Source organism: Marmota marmota, unplaced genomic scaffold (genome assembly GCF_001458135.2).
Source record: "Marmota marmota marmota unplaced genomic scaffold, marMar, whole genome shotgun sequence".
NCBI classification, from domain to species: domain Eukaryota; kingdom Metazoa; phylum Chordata; class Mammalia; order Rodentia; family Sciuridae; genus Marmota; species Marmota marmota.
This window is the reverse complement of record NW_026000016.1, coordinates 18,128,468-18,152,273: the sequence shown is the minus strand read 5'-3', so window position 1 is coordinate 18,152,273 and position 23,806 is coordinate 18,128,468. Positions and strand designations below refer to the sequence as shown.

The following is a 23,806-nucleotide window of genomic DNA, read 5'->3' as shown; positions in this document are numbered from 1 at the left end:
GCTGTTAATACATAGCCCCTTCATGTAGGGTCAGAGTGTTTTGGCTCCAAGTTCTAACAGAGAATAGCCTAGGAACAAGTTAGAAGCTGCCTTGTTCTTTATTTATTTTGTTTATTCCTAATAAACTATCAAAAGTTTAACTTTTCAAAAATGCATTTTTGAAGTATATTTTTGAAAATTGAAATGCCATTCACATATTGTAATATTCGCTATTTAAAGTATATGATTCAGGGCTGGAGTTGTGGCTCAGCAGTAGAGTACTTGCCTCGAACATATGAGGCACTGGGTTTGATCCGCAGCACTACATAAAAATAAATAAATAAAGGTATTGTGTCCAACTACAACTAAAAAAATTTTTTAAAAAGTAAAGTATATGATTCAGTGACCTTTAAAAAAACTGTTTACACATTTACCACATTTACCACATTTACCACTGTCCAATTCCAGAATATTTTTTATTACTCCAACAAGAAACCTCATACTTATCAGCACCCCATTCTTCCTCTCCCTCAGGCATTCACTAATCTACTTTCTGTCCCTATAGAGTTAATTATTCTGAACATTCTATATAAATGAGATTGTATAGTATTGTGTGTCTGGCTTCTTTCACTTAGCAAATGGTTTTCAAGGTTCATCCACATTGTACTGTGTTACTGATGCTTCGTTCCTTCTTATGACTACTATTGCATGACTGTAACACACATTGTGAATTATTAACTTAGCTGTTGATGGATTTTTGAGTTTTGTCTATTTTTTTACTATGGTAAGGTGGCTATGAATATTCTCCTTTTGTGGCCTTGTTTTAGAAGTCACACAACATCATTTCTGTCATGTTTATTCCTTGAAGCAGTTGTAAGCCTGCACAGATTTCAAGACTAGAGACATAGATACCACCTTCCATTGTAGAAGAACATATGAGATGGAAAATATTGTTCTAAGCCATCTTTGGAAAATAAAATCTTCCTCAGATTGGATGATCAGGAAAAATAATGTTTGTTCAGACATCTAAATGACAAGGAGGAGGCAGCCTTTGCAGAGATACAAAGGAATAGCTTGCAGAGAGAACAGCTAGTATGGAAACCCTGAGGCAACAACAATTCAATTTTCCCCTCAAACACCAAGGTTAATATGGCTAGGGCCAACTAGGGAGGTGTTAATCTTTGATGGGTTGGAATTTCTATTTATTGAGCATCTACTATGAGCCACATTCTATATATTTGCATTACAACTATCACTTCATTTGATATTTGGACTAACTTTTGTGATACATAGCAAAACTGTTTGTTTTTGTTTTTTTTTAAGGTGAGGAACAAGAGAATCCCCCCCCCCCCCCCCGCCCCGCTTTTAAATGTAATCTGTATACAGCTGGGAGGTGGTATAGATATAATCAGATTCTAACTGGGTTTGACCAGAAAGACCACTTTTACTTTCTTAACTACATACATAATAGACCAAGAAAAACCACAATTTCGAGCCACTTACAGATAAAATTTTTAAAATAGATGCTTTGTAAGATTTCAACAAGAAAGGCTAAAAGAAATTATGTAGTAGAATTAAGTTTACAGTGATGCTGGCATGATATATGATATTTAAATATCATATAAAGAAGATAGATGGATATGACAACTCATGCTGGTTTATTAAATTTACATTTCAAAAATATTGAGGAATTAAATTTACATTTAAGAAATGTTGAGTTATGGGCTGGGGTTGTGGCTCAGTGGTAGAGTGTTTGCCTCACGTGTGTGAGGCATGGGGTTCAATTCTCAGCACTGCACGCATATAAATGAATAAAATAAAGGTCCATCAACATCTTAAAAAATATGTTGAGTTATTGTAAATAGTGCTAACATTTATATAGTCAATTTTTAACTATTATTTTCTTGCTAAAAGTACTATTTTCTTTGTTACAAAGTCTGGAGTTTAGTGGGTGAATTAGGTAAAATTTTAGAACCACTGTTCTTGTTTATTCAAATACAAGATCATATTTTCTAGAATAGAATTGTTTTTGTGAATGTCATGAAAAACAAATTCTTTGTTTCTATGGCACTCAATTACCCTTCCTATACATTGCCATGAATGATGATATCCCATATTTAGAATACCAAAATTAGTTGTGTCACAATTAGGGGAAATTATTTCTGAAGAAGATAAATGCATCTCATTTCAGAAGCAGATGATCTAGTAAGAAACAAAGATATTGTTTTCTATGCAAATGTCATCAACTGAAGAACAAAACCAAGAATTTAATGCAAGAAGAGTCCAATTGTTCTAAATAGAAAGTTTACAATTCACAAGAAATTATCTAAGAAAACATTTCTGTGTATATTTTTCAAAATACAACAAAGGTCTGGTTTTTAAAAGTGGCTTATGTGATCATCAGTGGTTGATACATGTTGGTTTACACTTAAAATCTTGACACCTTACTTTGTAGAAGAGTAATCATTATAGTTAGTGTTTGTGGAGGACAAATTTCAAAACTAATTTCTCATGTAATTTTAATTCTTATATTTTAAATATTTGCATCATATACTACATTTTTGTTAAATCAGAATAATTTGGAATGTGTTTACATTCATTTGAAATATAAAATATTTATTCTGTTTTTTAGTATGAACCATTTATTTCACTAAAATCACTCATTCACTCATTAAAGAATATTTATTGAATATATATTAGTGTTGCACATTATGTTAGGTGCCAGGAATGCAAATACTGTAAGAAAAGGTTTTATTCTCAAGTAGCTTCCTACCTGCCAAGGTGATAAGATATAGAAAATATCTTGCTGTGCAAGAAAGTAACTGCTCTACTGGTGTTACAGTGGAGTGAAAAGGAGGAGAGAAAATGCTTAAGCCTGCTTGGAGGTCTGACAGTTTTAAAGGGGAAACAGGAAGAAAAGAGAGGAGGAGGATGGACACATAGGTAGGAATTGGAATGCAGAGGAGTTTAGATAATGTGGCTAAGGGAAAGTCACTTGTGAATTGTAGAGAAGGAGATGATGTGGTGGAATTCATGTGGTCAGTGTTAGGAAGGGATTGGCAAGAGCTGAAATGAGTCTTTTTTCCCTTGTTTTCAGATGATGTCTCTTACTTTTTTTGAACCTTGAAATTTTTAGTAAATACCATTATTAATCCTAGTCTTTTCTTGATAATAATATAAGTTGCATCCATGTTTCAGATTTGGAACACATTCTTGACTATTTCTCTTGTGAATGGCTCATGGTCAATATTTTCTCTTCTGTTCTTGTAGAATTGTGTACACACTATGTAGAGATTTTACTGCAACCTCTGTTTCACCTAGCATTACTATTCCTTTATTTACCTTTTAAATTGTCTTAACCTGGTAGAAATGGTTTGATGTATACAGTTAGATGATGGCTATTTGAAAGATACTTCAAAAAGGTGTTAGAAATCAGTTCCAAGACAGTTTATTAAATGTTTCATATGTCAGACTCACAGTAGGTTTGTAAATAAACCTAAGTTTTAAATGAACTCAACTTGCTTCTTGTGTCAAAGACCACTAGGATAAATAAATCTTATGGTATAAATATGCTCTTTGTTGGGGAAAAGAGTATTTGTTTAAAAAATGTATTTGTTTTCTTAATCTCTTTCAATGAAGAGTGGGGCCTTATTATGCAATTATCCAACTTGAGAAGCATTATTTTTTGAAAAGGATTAGGAATTGTTTTGGTTATTGGTTTTTTTAAAGAGGTTACAGAGATTTAGTTCTCAAAGGCATATAAACTGTACATTTAGTGTGAAATATTTCTAAAAATGCATTTATATCTACAAATGTAAATGAGAATGTTTTTATTACATCTGATGTTAGAAGGAAATAAAACTCATCTCATAACAAATTATGGATCATAAAATATCTTCAGGGATTTTTGGTTTTATAATCTATACTATGTTTTCACACCTAGAAATTACAAAAGAAATTAGAAATTATATATAAACTCTGTTAAATTTTATTATTTGATTTGGCTTCTATTGAATTCAAACCATTTTATGCAGTGCTAATTATTTAAAGTCTCAGTTTTGCTCTTGAGTTAGCAGTACCTGATCAACTTTCCAACTGTAAAACAGTTTGAAAATCAAATGTAGCTTACATGCAAGACCCAACAAAATTAAAAGTGTTAAGTACGTTTTGGCAGTTCACTTTTATTATGCCCAGTCCTCAAATGTACCAGCAGATAATCATCTGAATGTTAGTTATTTTTCACATGCTTATGTGATCACACAAAAAGTACATGCTAAAAAGAAGCAGATGGTGACAGATGGGGAAGGTTGAATAAGGTGGTTTTGGAAACCTAGAGAAATGCACTTCTGTAATCGGGTAAAAATAAAAATTATTTGATAATCAAGTTAGAACTAACAAAAGATTGCAAAAAATGATTAGATTGTTGGGAAATACATAATATCTAGCTGTAGTTACTATTGAAAGGAAAGATATATAATTTATCTAAGTGCAAAATTATTTTTTCCAGTTACTGAAAATACAATTTTTGATACATTCTTTTTAGTTTTCAGAGCTCCATTTTTAGAAAGCATTCACATGTCTTTATTTTATTCCTTTTTCTTTTAAAACCTGTTTAATATCTCATACATAACATTGAAAATATCTGAACTATGTCAAACTATTTGGATACAAAGATTTACTTTATTGTGATAAATCAAAGCAAAATACAAATTAAATTTTGTATAAAAAATTAGAATACACATTAATTTCTTGAGAAGTTAGTAAAAGCAGTAGTAAAGGCTAACATGGAGTAATGCAGGTAGAGGCAGGTAGTTACAAGCTAATTTGATTGAAGTATGTTAAGTGGAATTTTATTTATTTATTTTAAATCCAACACAGAATAAATAGGAAAGGTGTCATTTTATGGACTCTTTCAGTAAGATCTTTAGGAAATCTTTACAGAAATGAATGAAGCTAAAGTTATCATAATTTTCATGTTTCATCTGCAGGTAAAAGTAGTAATACGCAGTTGCATTTTAATTGTTCTTAGGCAATCTGTATTCCTACAGATTTTAAAATTAGCCTTAGAATTTGTATGCTTTTTGTGAAAAGAGTTATTTTACTAGCTTTTTCTAAGACACCTTACATTTTATTTAATTATTAATGATTTATTTACTATTGGTCCTCCTAAAGTACTTTCGAAAACCTTCTTCCATTAGTTCTGAAAAGGTCTCATAATCAATATTAAGTAGAAAATTAAATTTACTTAATTTTCTGTAAGAGTACAGCCATTAGTTCAAATAAGAGTTGTTTGCTTTATAGTTAGAATTCATATTTAAGAACACAGTTATATGTGTCGGCTTAATATTTGAATATATTTAATTTTCTTCTTTGGTGCTATTTTGTACTGTTTCTGGGTAACATTAACAAAGTCTTCCCATTTCATCCTATAATTGAATATTGTTTGAATATGAACTAATGTGCAATTAATGCCTCTTGGTGTTTATATATAGTGGTTGTTACTTATTTAGAGGTCATTTCTTGTTGTAGCAAATTTTTCACATAAACTTTACAATGTTTTATGATCTTTGGCTTTAACAGATTATTTGGTTAAAGCATAGAGTTTAAATTCTCTGAAGCATGAGAACATATACAAAACTAATGTGAACTGGGAACATTAATAATGACCTATATTATTTTATTATGTCTGTTTCTACTTGATTTACAGTAGCCCAGTTTCTTGGAATCCCATAATGTCTATTGTCTCAGGATAAAAAAGGAAGTATAGAATTCTGTGTGAAGATAAATGTTATTGTGATTTAATCACCATTATTGTATCCACTTAGCTTTTCTCTTATTCAAGGATTTTTACTGTTTTATTCTGAGTTTGATTTTGAAAGTGCTATATTAAAGCATTTGTGTGCACATGCTAGGAATTGGCTGTAATACTTACAACATTCTAATTCATAGCAAATGGCATCAGGTGATGTCTCTTAAGAATTATTAGAGCATTTGAGAGATAGTTATTAAATGTATGTTTATGAAGAAAAGATGGATAAACCATGGAATCCATTGTTCTTATGAATTGAAATGTATACTTTCCTTGAAATTCCAATCAATTTTAAAATCTGAATTAGTCATGGTTTTTAGCAAATACTGATGTTAAGACTATATAAAGGTTTTCAAAAATGATAATGTATATGGATATATGTTTATTAGTCACTATTTTTTAGCAAATACCTTTGATGGTAAGAATATATAAAGGGCTTTTATAAATGATAATGTATATAGATCTGTTTATATATAAGATATACACCTATCAACTACCTGAGACTCTAAGGTTACCAGAAAAAAATAAAAATTTTTTTGAATTAGTGGTAAATTGGTTCATCCGAGTTCTCAGTTTACTTTCACAACATAGGTGTACAGACAGTTTGTTTAGATGTTTAATTTTTTCCCCCATCTGTTCTGTTGGGATTATTGATAGAGCAGTAAGCCACTCCAGGGCATATATGGGCTCCTTATAATTGCTTGCCTTGGGTGCATTGTGTGGCTTGGCAAGTAAGCGAAAGAAATATCCCTTCAACTCCCAGTAAATCATAATTGGTAGAATAATATTAGAATGAGCATGTTTTTTGAAAATGTCTGTTAGCCAAATAAGTATTTACATTGTGAACTTTAATTGATGCTCTCATTTTAAAATACATAGTTATTTAAAAATCTATCTTTGAAATTATTGATTATTCAAGAACTTACTCATGGAGTATTTTTCCTCTTTACCTGGTTGTTTTATAAATAGACGTGTCCTCATCAAATATTACCAGAATATTTAAGATTAACTGATACTTTTTGTGACCTGTTTGATTTTTAGGTTTATTATGTCTGAAAGTAAAGAGTTTCTGGCTCCTGCTAGGAGAAAAAAAAGATGAAAACTAAGCCTTATTTCCTATAGTGTATGCTCTGTTTGAATTTTGGTTTGAAATGACTTCTTATCACCCTTTAACATTTATGTTTAAATTTTCATCCTTTATCTGGACATTTGTGTTAAATGTAGGTATAAAGTAGAGCTGTATCTAACTACAAAGGACAGTAGGGATAGAAGAATACATCAAATGTCCACATTCATACTTAAACTTTGAGTTCCATTTAAAAGTTAGTAATAAGGGCTGGGGATGTAACTCAGTGTTAAGAGTGCTTGCCTATCCTATGCAAGGCTCCATCCCCAGTAAAACACACACACACACACACACACACACACACACATCAGTAATATTGATTTTATGGAAAAAAGAAATATTTTAGATTAATTAGTCAAGTTTTTACTGGATTATTTCTCTAGAACTAGGTTTTGAATCAGTATCTATTTCCAAATTATATGATAAACTATGTTTACTGGAAATCAAATTTTATTGTAATTTTAGAAAGAGAAGTGTTTTGAGTTAAGGGAGAAAAAAAATCATCCAAAAATAATATAAAAGAGGCTATTTGAATTTAGAATAATTAATTTGACTTTGAGGTTTCCAGAGTATTTTATACTATATTATGTTTTTAACCATTTAGATTGAAGGAGAGAAAAAGGATATAATATAAATAATGAAAACATGTTTTATATTATATATTCACATGCAGAATATTATAATCACTCATTTCTTGTGTTTATCTTAGCTGTTTGGCAATAGGAGTTGAACAAAAATCTTCTATTTAATTGATAGCAAAGTTTTTCAAGTAGAGTGGATGATTGCGTTGTCAGGGTTTTTTCTCCTCAGCATTGCTTAAAGTTTGTATGTCAATAAGACAATGTATTACATCAATATTGTTCAGTACAAAGTGATAACGGCAAACAGTTCTAATTACAGAATCATATCTGCATATCAGTTAAAGCATCAGTTAAAGTTCAAAAGTAAAACTACTACTTTTGAGAATTGGTTTTCATTTTACAAAGCTGAATAAAATTGATTTTATCAAACAGATATTTTTACAATGCAGTTTTAAATTTTCAGTTGCTTATTTCTCTTCAAAAATAAAAACCCTCTTTTTTTATGCACTCACTTTCCTTCTGGCTGCAAACCAGGTATTTAAACACAAATAAAGGATTGCCAGTTTTGCCAGCTGGGGATGAGAACCCGGCTGGTGAAATGTGGGTTCGGGAGGCAGTTAATCCAGCTTTTATGCTTTTTATGGTTTTATGAAAAAAGAGGTTAAAAACCACATTTGGCTCCTTTTTTTGTATGCCACTGTTTTGTTGGTGTTGTCAGAATGCAGTTAAAGATTACTTAATTTTTTTTTTTCATTTTAAAATCCTGTATCAATTAGATAAAGGCCCACAAACAGTATAGTCCACTAGTTGCCCATGAGATAGATCCTTGAATCATCAAAAGTCACTGGTATATTTAAGTAATATATATAGCTTTTCCTTTAAGAACATAGATAGAATTCCTTAGGTTATTTCTTATTTTCAGTTTGTTCTCAAATTACTCATTTTAAACAAGTAGAAATATTTTTTGACTAATTATGAAAACTATAATTTGTTCTTTCAGAAAATATTTTCCTTAGTTTGTGATTTACAAGATTTCTGGAAAAAAAAAAGTGGGATTCTGTTTAAAACTTACAAAGCAATTCCAATTAGGCTTCCTAAGCCATGAAACAACATTGATAACAATGAATTAAAAATCTTTTCATGGTATTCCAAAAATGTTTACACAATTTTTTCTTAAAATTTTATCCTTCATCTTTAAGTACTCTACCAAGGTGCCTTTCATAGTTTTTATAGGTGACTATAACTGTCAAAAATATCCTAAGTGCTATAAAATTACTGCTAAATTTTAAACAAAAGTAAGTCATTTTCAGTAATGTATTAAATCAAGTCAAGAGAATTTGAAATACAAGTACTACTTTGTTTTTATATTTTTTTCTCTTATCAGTTGTTAAGGTGGTTTTTTTTTTAATTAATGAAATTCATGTCTGTTGCTTTCTTAATCTGTTTTTTCCAAAGTTTGAGAGGATCAAATTAAAATAAGCTTGAAGATTATTCAAATATAGTTATTTACAATAAAATATTAGAAGTTGTATATGGATGAGGAATATTCTGTTGAATGAAAAGCAAATCTGATAAAAAAAAAAAGGTGAAAACAAATTTTACCTGAAGCAGATGGTAGGTTTTTGTGTCTGATTTGAATAGGTCATTCAAACAAAATCAAAGGGATATTTTCATATTATTTCTTAGGATATTTTCATATTATTTCTTACATCTAATGCATTTGGGGAATCCAGTGAAAGGATATATATACCACCCAGGTTCATAATTTTTGCTTTTACATTCAATTAATTAATTAAATATTTTCTGAGACACAGAGGGAACCCCAAGAATCTTCACATTTATTTTAATGGTTGCCATGGTCTGTGTTCCCCATGTTTTATTGTGCTTGTTTACTTGTAATTTTCACTGCTTGATTTCTATTACTAAATTCTTTTCTTTTTAACTTAGTTCTTAAAGCAAGAATGGAACATTTTGTTGTCTAGAATCAGCATAGCCTAACTTCAAGTTGTTACTTAAAGTCCATGTTAGTGAATTCAGAATGAAAAATTAAGTAGACCTAAAAGAAAATACGCAAAAATGCTAGCTTGTGTTTTCATTTGATCCTTAAAATATATTTACTTACTGATATTTTTTATGACCTGTCCCCTTTTTAAAATACTGACCATTTTATGTATGTGTGTGCATGTGTATGTATGTGTGTGTGTGTATATATATACACACACACACACACATATATACATATATGAAATATTTCACATACTTGGTATAATTTATACTTTTGATTTATGCTTCATCATTTTGAGGTCAAGAACTCAGAATACACCTACCGAGGCTTGGAAAGTTGAAATGCATTTTTATGTAAGACTCTTATGTTTTAATGAATAATACTTTGAAAGTTAATGTGTAGTAATTAATCATTTCACTGATTTCACTTTTAGGTATTAGAAGATAATGACTACGGCCGAGCAGTAGATTGGTGGGGCCTAGGGGTTGTCATGTATGAAATGATGTGTGGGAGGTTACCTTTCTACAACCAGGATCATGAGAAACTCTTTGAACTAATACTAATGGAAGACATTAAGTTTCCTCGAACTCTCTCTTCAGATGCAAAATCATTGCTTTCAGGGCTCTTGATAAAGGATCCAAATAAACGGTAAGCCTCAAATAATGCTCTGTGAGTTACTGATGAATATGGTTAGAGATTATGATATGGAAATTAATTCAAATAAAACTGACTCCAAGAAGCAATGTATTTGCTATAGACATTTTCCCACTGAGATACTGACTTATTTTTAACTGCATAATATAGAAAACTCAAAAATTTTCATCAGTTCTTTTCTGACTTGGAATTTTATGCAGGTTTCTCAAATACAGATTTTGAGATTTTCATTATCCATATTATGAGTGAACAATCTTTTAATTTCCCTGTTACTTGATCTTGTGGGAATAGGATGATCCCTTTTCTTCTTCTAGGCCTTTATATTTCTGATTATTTACATTATAGGAAAAAAAAAAGAGAGACCTGTTTTTATTCTTTCCTCACACCCCCAACCTACATAAACATATCTTATTGTTATTTCAAAATATTTTTTTCCATGTATGGGTGAAAGGATTGATGACACTTAAAAAAAAAAGAAAAACTTACTGTATTTCTGTTTTTGTAGCTATAGCTATGACATCAAGAGTTCTATAGCACTTGCTGCTTTGCTCAGTGGGTCACAATATTGCTTATTCACATATATATGTTCATTAACGCATTTTATAAATCTTGTGAAATGACTACTAATTGTTTAATGTCTCTTAATATGTGTGTTTATATGTGTATACATATCAGTAGCTCTCTGAAAGTCTATTAAACTTAAGTATCTAGAGGATAGATGATTTCATATGTTGTTGGATTGATCCATAAACAACTCACATAATATTTTGTTCCAGCATTTTGTTTAAGATCAATGGTGAACATATATTTATTGTCAGACTGGGTTGATGAGTGAAAAAATAAATGAATCCTAAGATTTGGGCTTTGTCTACTTTAGAAATGGTTTTCCATTACATGCTCCAGCTTTTAAATTTATAAGGAGAGAGAGAGAGAGAGAGATTTTTTTTTTTTTTTAGTTGTCAGTGGACCTTTATTTTATTTATTTATATATGTTGCTGAGGATCCAACCCAGTGCCTCACACATGACCCTAGGCAAGCATTCTACCACTGAGCCACAACCCCAGCCTAGGAATGTGGTTTTAACTTCAGCAGAAATAAGCAAACATTTTTGTTGTTGTTGTTTTCTTTTGTGAGGATCACTCAAAAGCTTTGTTTGATAATCTTAAGAATTGAGGTAACTTGTATTTATAGTCATTTTGTTTTCTTTTTCAGGGTATTTTCACATCTTTGCTCTACCTTGTTTTTATAGTACCCTTAAGGGAGATACTATTCACATTTCTATTTGAGTAGAAAACAAAGGTACAGGAGAGGGTTAAGTGATTTACCCAGGGTCTCATGGGAAATTCATGCAGAATATGAGTAAATAATGAATAAGTAATCTTTAAGCAGAGCTATGACTCCCATTTTATATCTTTGGTTTGGGAATCTAAATAATATTTGGTTTGGTCTTAAGAAAACTAACAATTTATCCCTTGCTTTTCTGAGTCCTATAGGCTCTTTGGCCACCCTTTCCCTTGTTGCCCTTTCTATAATTGACTGCTAGAACAAAATTGTACTTGTGGTTTTCGTGTCTATATCTCACTTATTTGTCTATGTCAGCCCACCCCTACTCCATGAGTAGTATATAGTAGGTACTTAAGAACTGCTGAATAAATGTGAGGTACATTTCTAGAGTGTTAGCGGTCTAATATGTAGTTTCACTACCCAGAGGTTGGTAGTGTTCTCAAGAGAAGATATAATATTATGAATTACCTGGTATTTTCTTCAATGCCCTCTACTATTGCATTAAAGTATTGGAAACACAAAGGAGAAAAAGATAAACGAGTCTCTCCTCTGGAATCTGTAGAAAGATAAGGGTCACAAAACATAATAACAAAATTTATTCAGGCCAAACCATGTACAAATTGCTATTGTAATTGTTAGCTCTGTTGCGGGGATTAGTGAACTTGTGCTGGCTTATGGAGGAATTGGAGTTTGCAGAGGAATTGAAGCAGAGAAATTTACATGTAAAGTAACTCAGCTAGAATTGCAAATGAATATGGCATTTGAGAAGTTCAGTGACTTGAGTAAAGAACTTGGGTAACATTGGGAGACGAAGCTGGTAAGTTTTGATTATAAGAACGAAAATATTTCATCTTCAGAAAGGAATGAGAACCCATGAGGGTATTTCAAGCAAGAGATAGCATAATTGGATTTGGGTTATAAAAAGGTAATTCTGGCAGCTTTGGGGTGGATGGATTAGAAAAGTGAGGGACAGGAAGGTAGAGCAGCTAAGAATGCTTCTGAAATTGTCTAGGTAGAAGATGGAATCCTTTCTGAAGTAGTGCTAAGAGTTTTGTGGATGATTAATAGAAACTGCAGGCTGGAGACCCTGGATTTGATATCCAGTACACCCCCTTCCAAAAAAAAGGGCAATTGAAATGGTGAAGAGGTAGACATTGGGTAGATCCCAGGGATGCCCTGGTAGTTTCTAGCTAGGGTGACTAGTTTAGAGTGTGTGTGTTCCAGCAGACAGGAAGCCTAAGCAAAGGAAGAGGTTTGTTGGGGGTGGATATTGGTATTAATTTGGGGTACACCAAGCCTGGGGTTTTTATATGTATTTTATTTTTAGAAAATATAGATGGAAATGTAAAGCAAGGAACTGAAAATAATACAAACAGCTTAAAAGAAACACAGTAACTGAGTATATGGGTTATGGAGCCATGGGCATCTAGGAAGTAGCTGAAGGCAAGAAAATAGTGGAGAAGGCCTGGACAGAATCCTGGGAAATGCTAAATTTTAAAGTAGAAAAAAGAAAAAGCCAATGGAAGAACCCTGAAAAGTCTTTGGAAACATATTCAAAGATATTATCATAACGTACCTCTTTATTTTTCCTATTTAGCTACTTTAAATACTGCCTGATATTTTTTTTCTGGTATTCTTTACTAACCTGCCATCAGTTCAATCAAAAAGTCAATATCATTTTGCTTTTGTTTCTTATTTTCCATTACCTTAGGATCATTCTTTTGGTCTTCCTTTGTCATCCTATGGAGAGTTTATAGAAGAAGCATGATGTCATGTTGAATTCATTATACTAAGAAAATAGGAATTCTTTGATGTTCCTAATAATGAAGAATTCATAGGACCTAAGGATTTAACATTCTAATATTGGAGTTCAGTATACTTGGGCATAAGATAACTCATATCAAAGCATATTTTGAAGTGTTAAATTTTGTATCAGAAAGCAATTGACATTGCCATTTTACAGTTTTACACTTTGAGGAAATTTATGTTAAAGAATCTCAGCTTCTGAAATGACAGTCTTATGGTTGTAATCTTAAACCTTCCTTAGTATTCATGGCCATATATAATTTATATATATTTGATAACTCTGCTGGCTGTGTCCAAAGCCAAATTGTTGCTGAAGAACTGAGGTTTTAACCTGAACATGAATTACAGAAGTTGGATTAAAACCTAACAAAATTATTATGATTCTCCAGTCCAACTCCCATCTCATCTGCCATCTCAGGTTCACTTCTGATGCAAACAGTATTATAAACTATAAAGAAGTAAATAAGCTACAACCAATATAAAAGAATATAATGGAATTCTGATTTTTTTTTTCATGCAGACTACTGTGATACACTCAGTTCTTTTCAGAAACATGTATCTGCTTTTCTGGTTTCTTATCCAGAAAGTTAGAAGGCCTTTTGGATCATCCAGTACTGATCTCTGCCTTCCAAGGAGCTTTGTGTCTCCGGAGGGTACTGTCATACACAACTTGAAGTAGAATGAAATAGAATTAGGGCAGGAACCAAAATGCTAAGCATTAACTAAATACAGAATGGCCAGGCTGAAGGTTCATAATAATGTGGACATCATTATTCTGAGATGATCTAATCTTAAAGTCCTGTTGCTGGGGTATGACTTATTAGAATACCTGTATAGATCTGGGGGTAGGAGGTACAGCTGGTGGGAACTTATCACCAAAGATACTTAGATATCAGCTAATTGTTTTATTTTCTATTCTGATAGTGTGTCAGAGAGGATTCAGTTGTCTGAGTCTTATACCTCATAACCAGAATTTGTTAGATTTATATTATTATTTGATTTCTATGACCTGTTTGGGTTTTTTCCTACATAGTTATGTGTGGGATTGCTAAGTACCAGCTCACAAGAACCAATTGTTAAAATTATCAGAAATTGTGTGAGCTGAATGTTTAATGCAACCATTCTTTAAAATTAACATAAATTTGCAAAATTTAATCAAGAATAGCAAAAGCAAAAAGTAATAAGTACTCAAATTATCACTCCTTAATAATTTTGTTACATTTTACTCTTTTTTTTTTTTTTTTTTGAGGTTAGGTAACATACGGAAATAATGTATAATGATTTGCTACTACAGTAGCTTAAAATTGGCCATGATGGGAATATTAATACCACCAAAACTGGCCAATACTTTTAAGTCAGGGTTTGATTTGTTTTTATTATTTAGACCTTAAAAATGATGAAAAAAATGTTAACAGTGCAGATTAAATTTAAAAGCATGTAGTGTCTGTATCTGTTACATTTCAGAGAGCACATAAATAAATATTTTTCTACTGTTTCAAAACTATTAACAATTCATTCAGCAAAAAGTCGCTCATATAACTGACAAGTAAAGTTTGACAACTGAAGTTCAATGTCTTTGTAGTATCACCTTCATCTTTGACTTTAACATATAAATAGTAATATCAACCAATATTTGTATTAGCACTAATCAAAAATCATCCATAGTTGGCTTTTGGAGTTTGGGAGTTCAGCAAAAATTTAAAAAAAAAAAATTTATGAGAATCTTTCTTTTTTTTTTTTGGTGGGGGTGGATACCAGAGATTGAACACAGGGACACTTAACCACTGAGCCACATCCTCAGCCCTTTTTATTTTTGTTTTTGTTTTTATTTTGAGACAGGGTCTCACTGAGTTGCTTAGGGCCTTGCTAAGTTGCTGAGACTGGCTTTGAACTAGTGATTGTCCTGCGTTAGCCTCCCAAGATGCTGGGATTACTGGTGTACACCACCATATCCAGTTTATGAGAATCTTGGGACTAATTTACAATAGAAACATTATGTATTTTATTATTCTTTATAAATTTTGTGCTTCTTTTCCTTTGGATCATGTTTATAATACACTTATTTTTGTATGTGTAATTTCCCCCAAAGACTTGATTAAAATTTACCAGTACCTGTTCTGTCTTATTTTCTCCCTCCTTTCCCTTCCTCTCTCTCACTTTTCTCTTTTTTTCTTGGTGACTCATGTTGAGTAAGCCAAAAAACACCTGAATTTCATATTGTATCAGATATTATTTAAATAAGAATGCCTTCAGTAAAGGGGGGGTATGTTTTATAATTTTTATTTCATATTGCAAGTTTCATAGCAGATTACATTGTAATGTTATTTTGTGGATTAATAATAAAGTTTCTGTGGAATTCCTTTGAGATATGAAAATAGCCCATGAATTTCTGTCTATAGCATTGTTACACCAATAATTTTCAAACCAGTTAATAATTTCAGAATTTTTATTAGCAAGGATACATTTTTACTTAAGTCATTCAAAAGGAACTTGGTTAGAGAATTGACAGTGATTTATTGTGCCAGGTGCTACTTATGTTATTTCTAATATAAAAAACCCCCAGGAAGGTTTTTTATCCCCACTTTACAGGTGGGAAAACGAGGTTCAGCATTTTTTCATTGCTGCACATCACAGAACTCCCAGAAGTGGTTACCTCTTTCAGGTCGGTCCCCAGAGCCTCTGCTCTTTTCCATTACCATAATGTTCTAAAGCTGGTTTTTAATAGCATGTTAGAAAAATTAGATCTTATAGTGAAAGCTTTTTAATTTTATGGCTATTTATTCCAAGAACTTTTTATCACAAGAAAAAATTGCATTTTCACAAAAAAATTTTGATACAATTGGCTTATGTAAATGTTTTATATTCATTTAATTTAAATTTCTGTTCTATAGCCTTGGTGGAGGACCAGATGATGCAAAAGAAATTATGAGACACAGCTTCTTTTCTGGAGTAAACTGGCAAGATGTGTATGATAAAAAGGTAGGATATCTTCCTGGCATAGTGTATTTATACTTTGACTACTCTACTAAAATGAATTTTATAGCATAAAAACTTAAGCAAATAAAATCCAATGATGTAATGGTATTTTCCCTTTTACTCTAACATTTAAGTGATTATTGAACTTCTTAGTATGTTTTATTTATAATTTGGACTCCCCAAATGTCTCTCAAAATTTTATTCAACATTGTCAAAAAGTTATTTTTCTCTTTTTGACCCTATAATAATTTGTTAGTTTTTTTCTCTAAGAAAAAAACATACCCAATGTTATGTTTTTCTGTAAGAAAATGAAGGGCAAATTATAACTTTAAAATTTACTGTTATATTTTTAATTTTAAAGCAAATACTTCCAATTCATTTATATAAATCTTTTCTTCAAAAGAAATATAGTTATAATATTTAATGTTTAACAAAGTAGGCCGGGCATGGTGGTGCATGCCTGTAATCCCAGCATATTACGGAGGCTGATGTAGGAGGTTCTCAAGTTCAAGGTCAGCCTCAGCAACTTAGGAGGACCCTAAACAATTTAGTTAGAACCTGTCTCAAAATAATAAATAAAAATAAAAGGGCTGGGGATGTGGCTCAGTAGTTGACCATCCCTGGTTAAATCCCCAAGTACTCTCCCCCGCCAATAAAATTTACAAATAATAATTATTATCTTATTTGGAACTATTTCTATTGTTTGAAACAATTTTATTGCCCACAATTATGTATCTTTATTATTATTGTAATCTTCTTATTGCATTTTTTTTAATGTTGCAACTTTTACTGTATTTCAGGAATAGAAAAATCATTGTATCTGTTCTATTTTTTTATTTTTTACTACTTCATCAACTGTTACTATAGACATTGATTTTGATATTTGTTTTTAAATGCTTTTATAAAATTTTTATATGGAATTTTTATGTAATTCATTAATTTATGTTGAATTTTTATCTATTTTGTTAGTCAATGTACCCATTTCAGTTTATTCCAGCTTTCCGTATTTTCCTCTGAAACATTTACCAATCAACATTTATGTAGGTTTGATTTATGCAGAGCATTCTTCTCTGTTAACCCCTGAAATAAAGATGGAATGAGAAATGAACTATGAGGAAATAATACAATATTTCAAATCTGGAATTCATGTTGTTGGTAAGAGGGAGTGTGGTGATTTTTCTACCCGTTTTTTTGTAACTATAAATTTAAATAATTGCACCATGTTAAACTCCTTCTGCTCAAAACGTCAACTCAACCAAACTCACGTATTTTGAGTTTGTCATGTATAAAGCACTGTGTCAAATATTGGTTCCTTCACACATTCCTAAATGTCCTAAATGTTTATGACTCTCATATGGATAATTTATGTCTACTTTAGATCACTGATGATGAGCCTATGAGTTACATGCATATGTAGGAAGACTTCCATGAGCTATATACTGTTTTTATCAGCACACTACAAAAGAACCTGGAAAGATCAAGATCTTACTGTGTCTCCCAGAAATAATGCATAGTCAGAAGTTTTCTTTGGCACACAAAATGACTATAAGATACAACTAAATATCATTCATTCAGTATACCCTGTCCAAGGAGGACTCATTAAAAAAAGAAAGAAAACAATTTTTTTAAGAGACAGTGATTATAGCACCAGTGTGGCATTGCTAAATTAAAGAAGGGACAAAATGTGAACCTATTGAGGACACTAAGTTATGCTGCAATGATTTCCTTATCAGTGTTCAGCTCTTCATGTTAAATGCAATTTAGCCTCAACTGGAGAATGCTTTGAGAACCAGATAGGGCAAGAAGCAAGGCTTGCCTTATCTGTGCTCCCTGGGATAGGCTATGCCCAGAGTGAAAGTGATATTAAGATTAGGATAACCAGGCTTTGGGAATAGAATTAGAGGCACCAACAAGATGGTCAGGGCAAAGGAGATTTCAAAACAAGTTTAGACGATATATAGAGAGAAATTAAATTGTTTTAATTGTTAAAGATACATGACACTTAATTTGAGCAAAATTAAAGTATCTTGCACAAAAAAATACAACCGCAAAAAGAGCAGAGTTTTCATGAACAGATTAGTTACCTTCTAACAGGCTTACTCATGTGCTTGTTCAATGAGGCAATTTAAGTTTACTCAAATACTCTAGAACTGCAAAATTATACCATCACCCTCATATTTAATTAAAGGAACCAATCTAACACTATTAGCTATTTCATTAATTCACTTAAAATTTTAGTGCTTGGGGGGCATTATAAATAAAGAAATTATTTATAAATTTGAATATTTTGATGGGACCCTTATATCTTTGAAATGTATAACTTATTTATAAGTGGTCAATTCATCTCCAAGATGAGTGGTATGTTTACTAATTTTTATTAATAAGCTTTGAGAGATTCATTATTTTTACATAGCTCTATTATTACATGATTTACTGGCTATTTTTTGAAATATTACAGCAAATCTAGAGATGAAGAAACCTACAATTCCTGGTATCTTTAAGAGAAAACTAAATCTCCGAGCAAAGAAGGAAGTCAATTAACCTTAATTATAATTGATGGTCTATAATTTGAAAGAGTATAGTACTCAAGTCAGAAGAGCTGGTCCCAATCCTAGGTTTGCTTCTCATTTCCTTTGTGGAAATAGACAAGTTCATCGCATAGAGTAACACAGAAGATGCAGATTACTTCAGTACCTTAAAAGCTTTATAAGATTCTCTGGTGGTGTATTTTCTACTATGAATATGTCTAGATAAATTTCTAAATTAACTTCTAGTTAAATTTAGTGTTCAGTTTGTCGATCTACTAGGATTTTATGTGAGATGGTGTTGAATTTCACATATTGGGGAGAAATGTCATTTTAACAGTGATTTTCGGATCCAGGAACCCAGTGTATCACTCCATTTATTACATGATCATTAATTTCTTTCAGTAATATTTTATAATTTTATGCTTAGATTTTATACATTTTTGGTAAGATATATATTCTTAAGTATTTAATGTCTTCTGATGGAAGCAGAATTTTAAAATTTCATTTCACTTTGTTTGCTACCAATATATAGAAAATAAAATTGATTTTTTTATGTTGACTTTGTATTCCGTAAGCTTGTAAAAGTTGCTTTTGAGAGCTGTGTTTATCTTGGAATAATGGCTCTTACTTACATCATCATTGTAATATAAATTATTATAGCATAAATAATAATATTATTGTAATATTTCTGTTTACTAATTTTATTACTGACTTCAACATTTTATGTTATTTCTTAATATTTATTTAAAATTCATGTCAAATTTGTTAGCTCTGGGTTCAACCTCCAGCACTGCATTAAAAAAAAAATCATCTCAAAAACATTCTGACAAAACCAGAAGATACAGTCCTTCTTGAATAGAGTATTAAATAAATAAGTTATAATTGAGCTCTTTATTCATGAAAAAATAGTATCAAAACTTGCAGAGAATCAATTTTGAATGGTCTTTGTTGTTGAACTTTGAAAAAGCCTTTTTTCAAGACTTAAATATGTTTAATTAGTTTTTCAAAGAGTCTTAATCTAATGGAGGCATCATTATTCTTATTTATTTTTCATTTCCCCAGTGATTTGTCCTGATTTAATAGGGGCCAAAGCCAACCAACATGTTGCCAAATTCCAGGAATTGCCATACCATTACCTAAAATTGGGTAATGCAATGGTACAGATGGAAGCTTTCATTTATTATTTGGTCACTTCTTTAATTTTAGAAAAGTGGGGGTATATGCATGTGTAAGGGGAACTGGGGTGTGTGTGTTAGATTTGGAATTTAAAAAAGATTGTAAAAGTTTCCTCCTTTTCTATTTTTTGGAATAACTTGAGGAATATTGGTGTAAGTTCTTTGAAGGTCTTGTAGAACTTGGTTGAGAATCCATCTATTCCTGAGCTTTTCTTTGTTGGTAGGCTTTTGATGGCATATTCAATTTCATTGCTTGAAATTGATCTGTTTAAATTTTGTATGTCCTCCTGATTGAATTTTGACACGTTATATGTCTCCAAAAATTTGTTGATGTCTTCATGATTTTCTATTTTATTGGAGTATAAATTTTCAAAGTAGTTTCTGATTATCATCTGCATTTAAATGGTGTCCGTGATGATATTTCCTTTTTCATTATGAATTATAGTAATTTGAGATTCTTTCTCTTTTTCTTCATTAGCCTGACTAAGGGTCTGTCAGTTTTATTTATTCTTTTTAAAAGAAATATCCTTTCTTTAATTGTTAAAGTTTGTATACTCCTATATTATATGTCTTAAGTCCTTAAAAGAAAAGATGAATTAAAATTTGTCTCCCTCCCTCTCCACACTAGTAAAACACTGAGTTAACTTTTAAAAAGTTGAATTTAAATATTACTGTTTTTGAAGTGGAAGTTTTTTTTTTCTTGAAGAAGAGTTGGTACAAATTATAAATAAGTAATTCAAATGGAGCTTACTTAAAATAATCATTTCTTGGTTATAGTAGCTTTTGTTGAAGATCATTTATGATTCTCTACATACATAATCAGATCATTTGTAAATAATTACAGTTTTTACTTCATTTCTAATCTGGATGCATTTTATCTTCTTTTGCCTTATTGTATTGATTAGAACTTCCTCTACAGTACTGAATAGAAATCATGTGTCAAACAAAGTCCTGACTTTGTTTCTGATCTTAGGGAGAACATCTTTTATGGTTAAATATAATGTTTATGAGCACATCTAGCAGCCAGATAGCCAGAGGTCGATTTCTTTTCTTTCTTTCTTTTCTTTTCTTTTCTTTTCTTTCTTTTTTTTTTTTTTTTTTNTAGAGTATTTGAGTAAACTTAAATTGCCTCATTGAACAAGCACATGAGTAAGCCTGTTAGAAGGTAACTAATCTGTTCATGAAAACTCTGCTCTTTTTGCGGTTGTATTTTTTTGTGTGTGTGTGTGTGTGTGTGTGGTGTGCTGGGGATAGAACCCAGGGCCTTTTGCATTGTGAGGCAAGCACTCAACCAACTGAGCTATATTCCCAGCTCCAGATATAGATTTCTAAATATCAGTTGCCAATGAAATAAACAAAGTTTCCTTGGAGAAGTAGTAGTTGATTCTAGGGCTGGTAAGGGGAAAATGAAAAAAAAAAAAAAAGCCTGGAGTATTTTGAGGGGGAATATCTAAGTAAAGTGAGTAATATAGCTAATGATATTGTATTGATGCTAGTTTTGATATGGCTATATAAGATGTTAACATTAGAGGAAAGAAGATAATATATGGTAACTGCACTATTTTTAGAAGTATTCTCTAAAGCTTAAAATTATTTCAGTATAATATTTTAAAGTATGATGTTAGTGTAATTTTCTTCATTCCTCCTGGATTAAGTTAAAGAAGTTTCTTTCCTTCCCCCCCCCCTCTCTCAGTTGTAGATGGACACAATATCTTTATTTTTTATTTATTTATTTTTATGTGGTGCTGAGGAGTGAACCCAGTGCCTCATACTTGCAAGACAAGTGCTCTACCACTGAGCTACAACCCCAGCTTAAGAAATTCTCTTTTATTTCTAGTTTACTGAGCTCTTTTACCATGAATGGGTGTTGAATTTTATTAAATGTTCTTTATGCATTGCAACAATCATATGACTTTTCTCCTTCATGAGGACACATTTTTGCAAAATGTATCAATCAATTATGAAATGTCACAGTAGAACTTTATTGATTGACTCTCACTATTTTTTCTAGTTACATATTTTGACCTGAAGAATGTGGTAATGGCAGTTATGCAGATGGTAGTGATTATTATTGTTGTATATAACAGGAATACTAACAGAGAAAGAAATGAAAGGCTAAAATTTGTTTCTAGGTAGCTTCACATTGATTTTTGTTGTCACGCTTCTATGGTGGCTCATTTTTAAACTTGAGTCAAAGAAAGATGTTTCAAATATCTAGATAGTTTGGTGTTCACATTATAACTACTGTTTTCTTAGGGTCATGAGGCATTGTACTGAAGATATAAAATAGGTGGCTGTCAAGACCAATATTAGTTATAGCATAAGATATAAATACTTAAGTTTTAAAAGCCTTCAAATTAGGTTAAGAACAAAATATAGCTACACTGTTTCCTATAAGAATCTCACCTAAAAAAAATTAACACTGAAAATAGGAGAAAATAATGATAAACATAAGTTTAATGGTCAAATTTCATTTTTTAAAAACAGCAGACAATAATAATTTGGGTCTAAGTAGAGTTCAGTACACAAATATTGAATGTGGTAAGTATTGTTTTGGTATAAATGAGAATAATATAATTTCAATGAAAAACTTAATCTTTGTACCATATAACAATATCTACATGAAAAGAATTGAAATTCAAAGAGAGTTGATAGAAATAGTTTACATCTAGATATGTATCAATTTTATTGATCTTTGCAAAGATTAAGCTTTTGAATTTTGTTTTAAGTCTTTTTTCTTTTGAATGTGTGAATACACTGCTGTAAATTTTCCTGTAAGCACTGCTTTCACTGTATCACGTGAATTTTAACAAGTTGTATTTTCATGTTCACTTAAAAACATTTTTAAAATTTTCTTGAGACTTCTTTAACTCGTATGTCATTTAGAAAATTGTTGTTTAAACTCCAAATATTTGGAATTTTCCAGCTTTCTCTGACCAATTTATAGTTCAATTCAACTGTGGCATGAAAACATACATTTATATGATTCTATTCTTTTATGTGTTAAGGTATGTTTAATGGTCCACAGCATAGTCTCCATTGGTGAGTGTTCTCTGTGGGCTTGAGGATTGTGTACTTTTCTGTTGTTGGATGAATTCTTGTATATAACTTGATTATATCTGATTGATGCTTCCACTCAGTTGAGTTTGTTCTTAACTGATTTTTCACCCTGCTCATTCTATTACTGATATTCAAATATAATAGTTTCTCCCTTCAATTATATTATTTTTTTTCCTCAGATATTTTGACTCTGCAGTTAGATATATCACATTAGGGATTATTATGCCTTCTTGGAGAACTGACTCCTTTATCATAATGTTCCTCTTTGTTTTTGATAATGTTTCCTTGCTCTCAAGTCTGCTTAGTCTTAAATTAATGATTAATGTAGCCATCCCAGGTTTTTGTTTTTGTTTTTTGTTTCCCTTTCTTTCCTTTTCTTTCTTTCTTTCTTTCTTTTCTTTTCTTTTTTTATTGTTAGTGCTGATAATCGAGCCCAGGTCCCCATCATGCACATGCCAAGCAAGTGCTCGAAACTGAGGTATATCCCCAGTCCTAAACTTCTTTTAATTACTGTGAGCATGTCATATATTTTCCACTCTTTAACTTTTAGTCTTGGTCTTTGTGTTTAAAATGGGTTTTCTATACACAGAGTTAGTTGGTCTTATTTTTTATTCACCCTAAATGTCTCTGTCTTACAAGCTGGTATATATATAGCCTGTTGACATTTAAAGTGAATATCCATACAGTTGGATTAATATCTTCTCTTTTCATTGTCTTTATTCTATTTCTTTTTAGTGGTGCTGGGGATTGAACCCAGGACCTTGTGCATGTGAGGCAAGCACTCTCCAACTGAGCTATATCCCCAGCCCTGTTCTATTTCTTT

At 31.2% G+C, this 23,806-nt stretch overlaps 1 protein-coding gene across 15 annotated transcripts in view; it reads left to right on the top strand.

Moving 5' to 3' along the window:
- The window catches only part of Akt3 (AKT serine/threonine kinase 3), a 289,636-nt gene that overhangs the window by 218,234 nt on the left and 47,596 nt on the right, over nt 1–23,806 (top strand). For 14 of the 15 annotated variants that reach the window (XM_048809245.1, XM_048809244.1, XM_048809250.1 and 11 more), the window contains 2 exons: nt 9,934–10,148; nt 16,136–16,223. In XM_048809245.1, the coding sequence (XP_048665202.1) occupies nt 9,934–10,148; nt 16,136–16,223 (303 nt within the window). Of the gene's footprint in view, nt 1–9,933; nt 10,149–16,135; nt 16,224–18,314; nt 18,325–23,806 lie in introns of all 15 variants that reach the window. The other variant, XM_048809252.1, reaches the window with a different exon arrangement.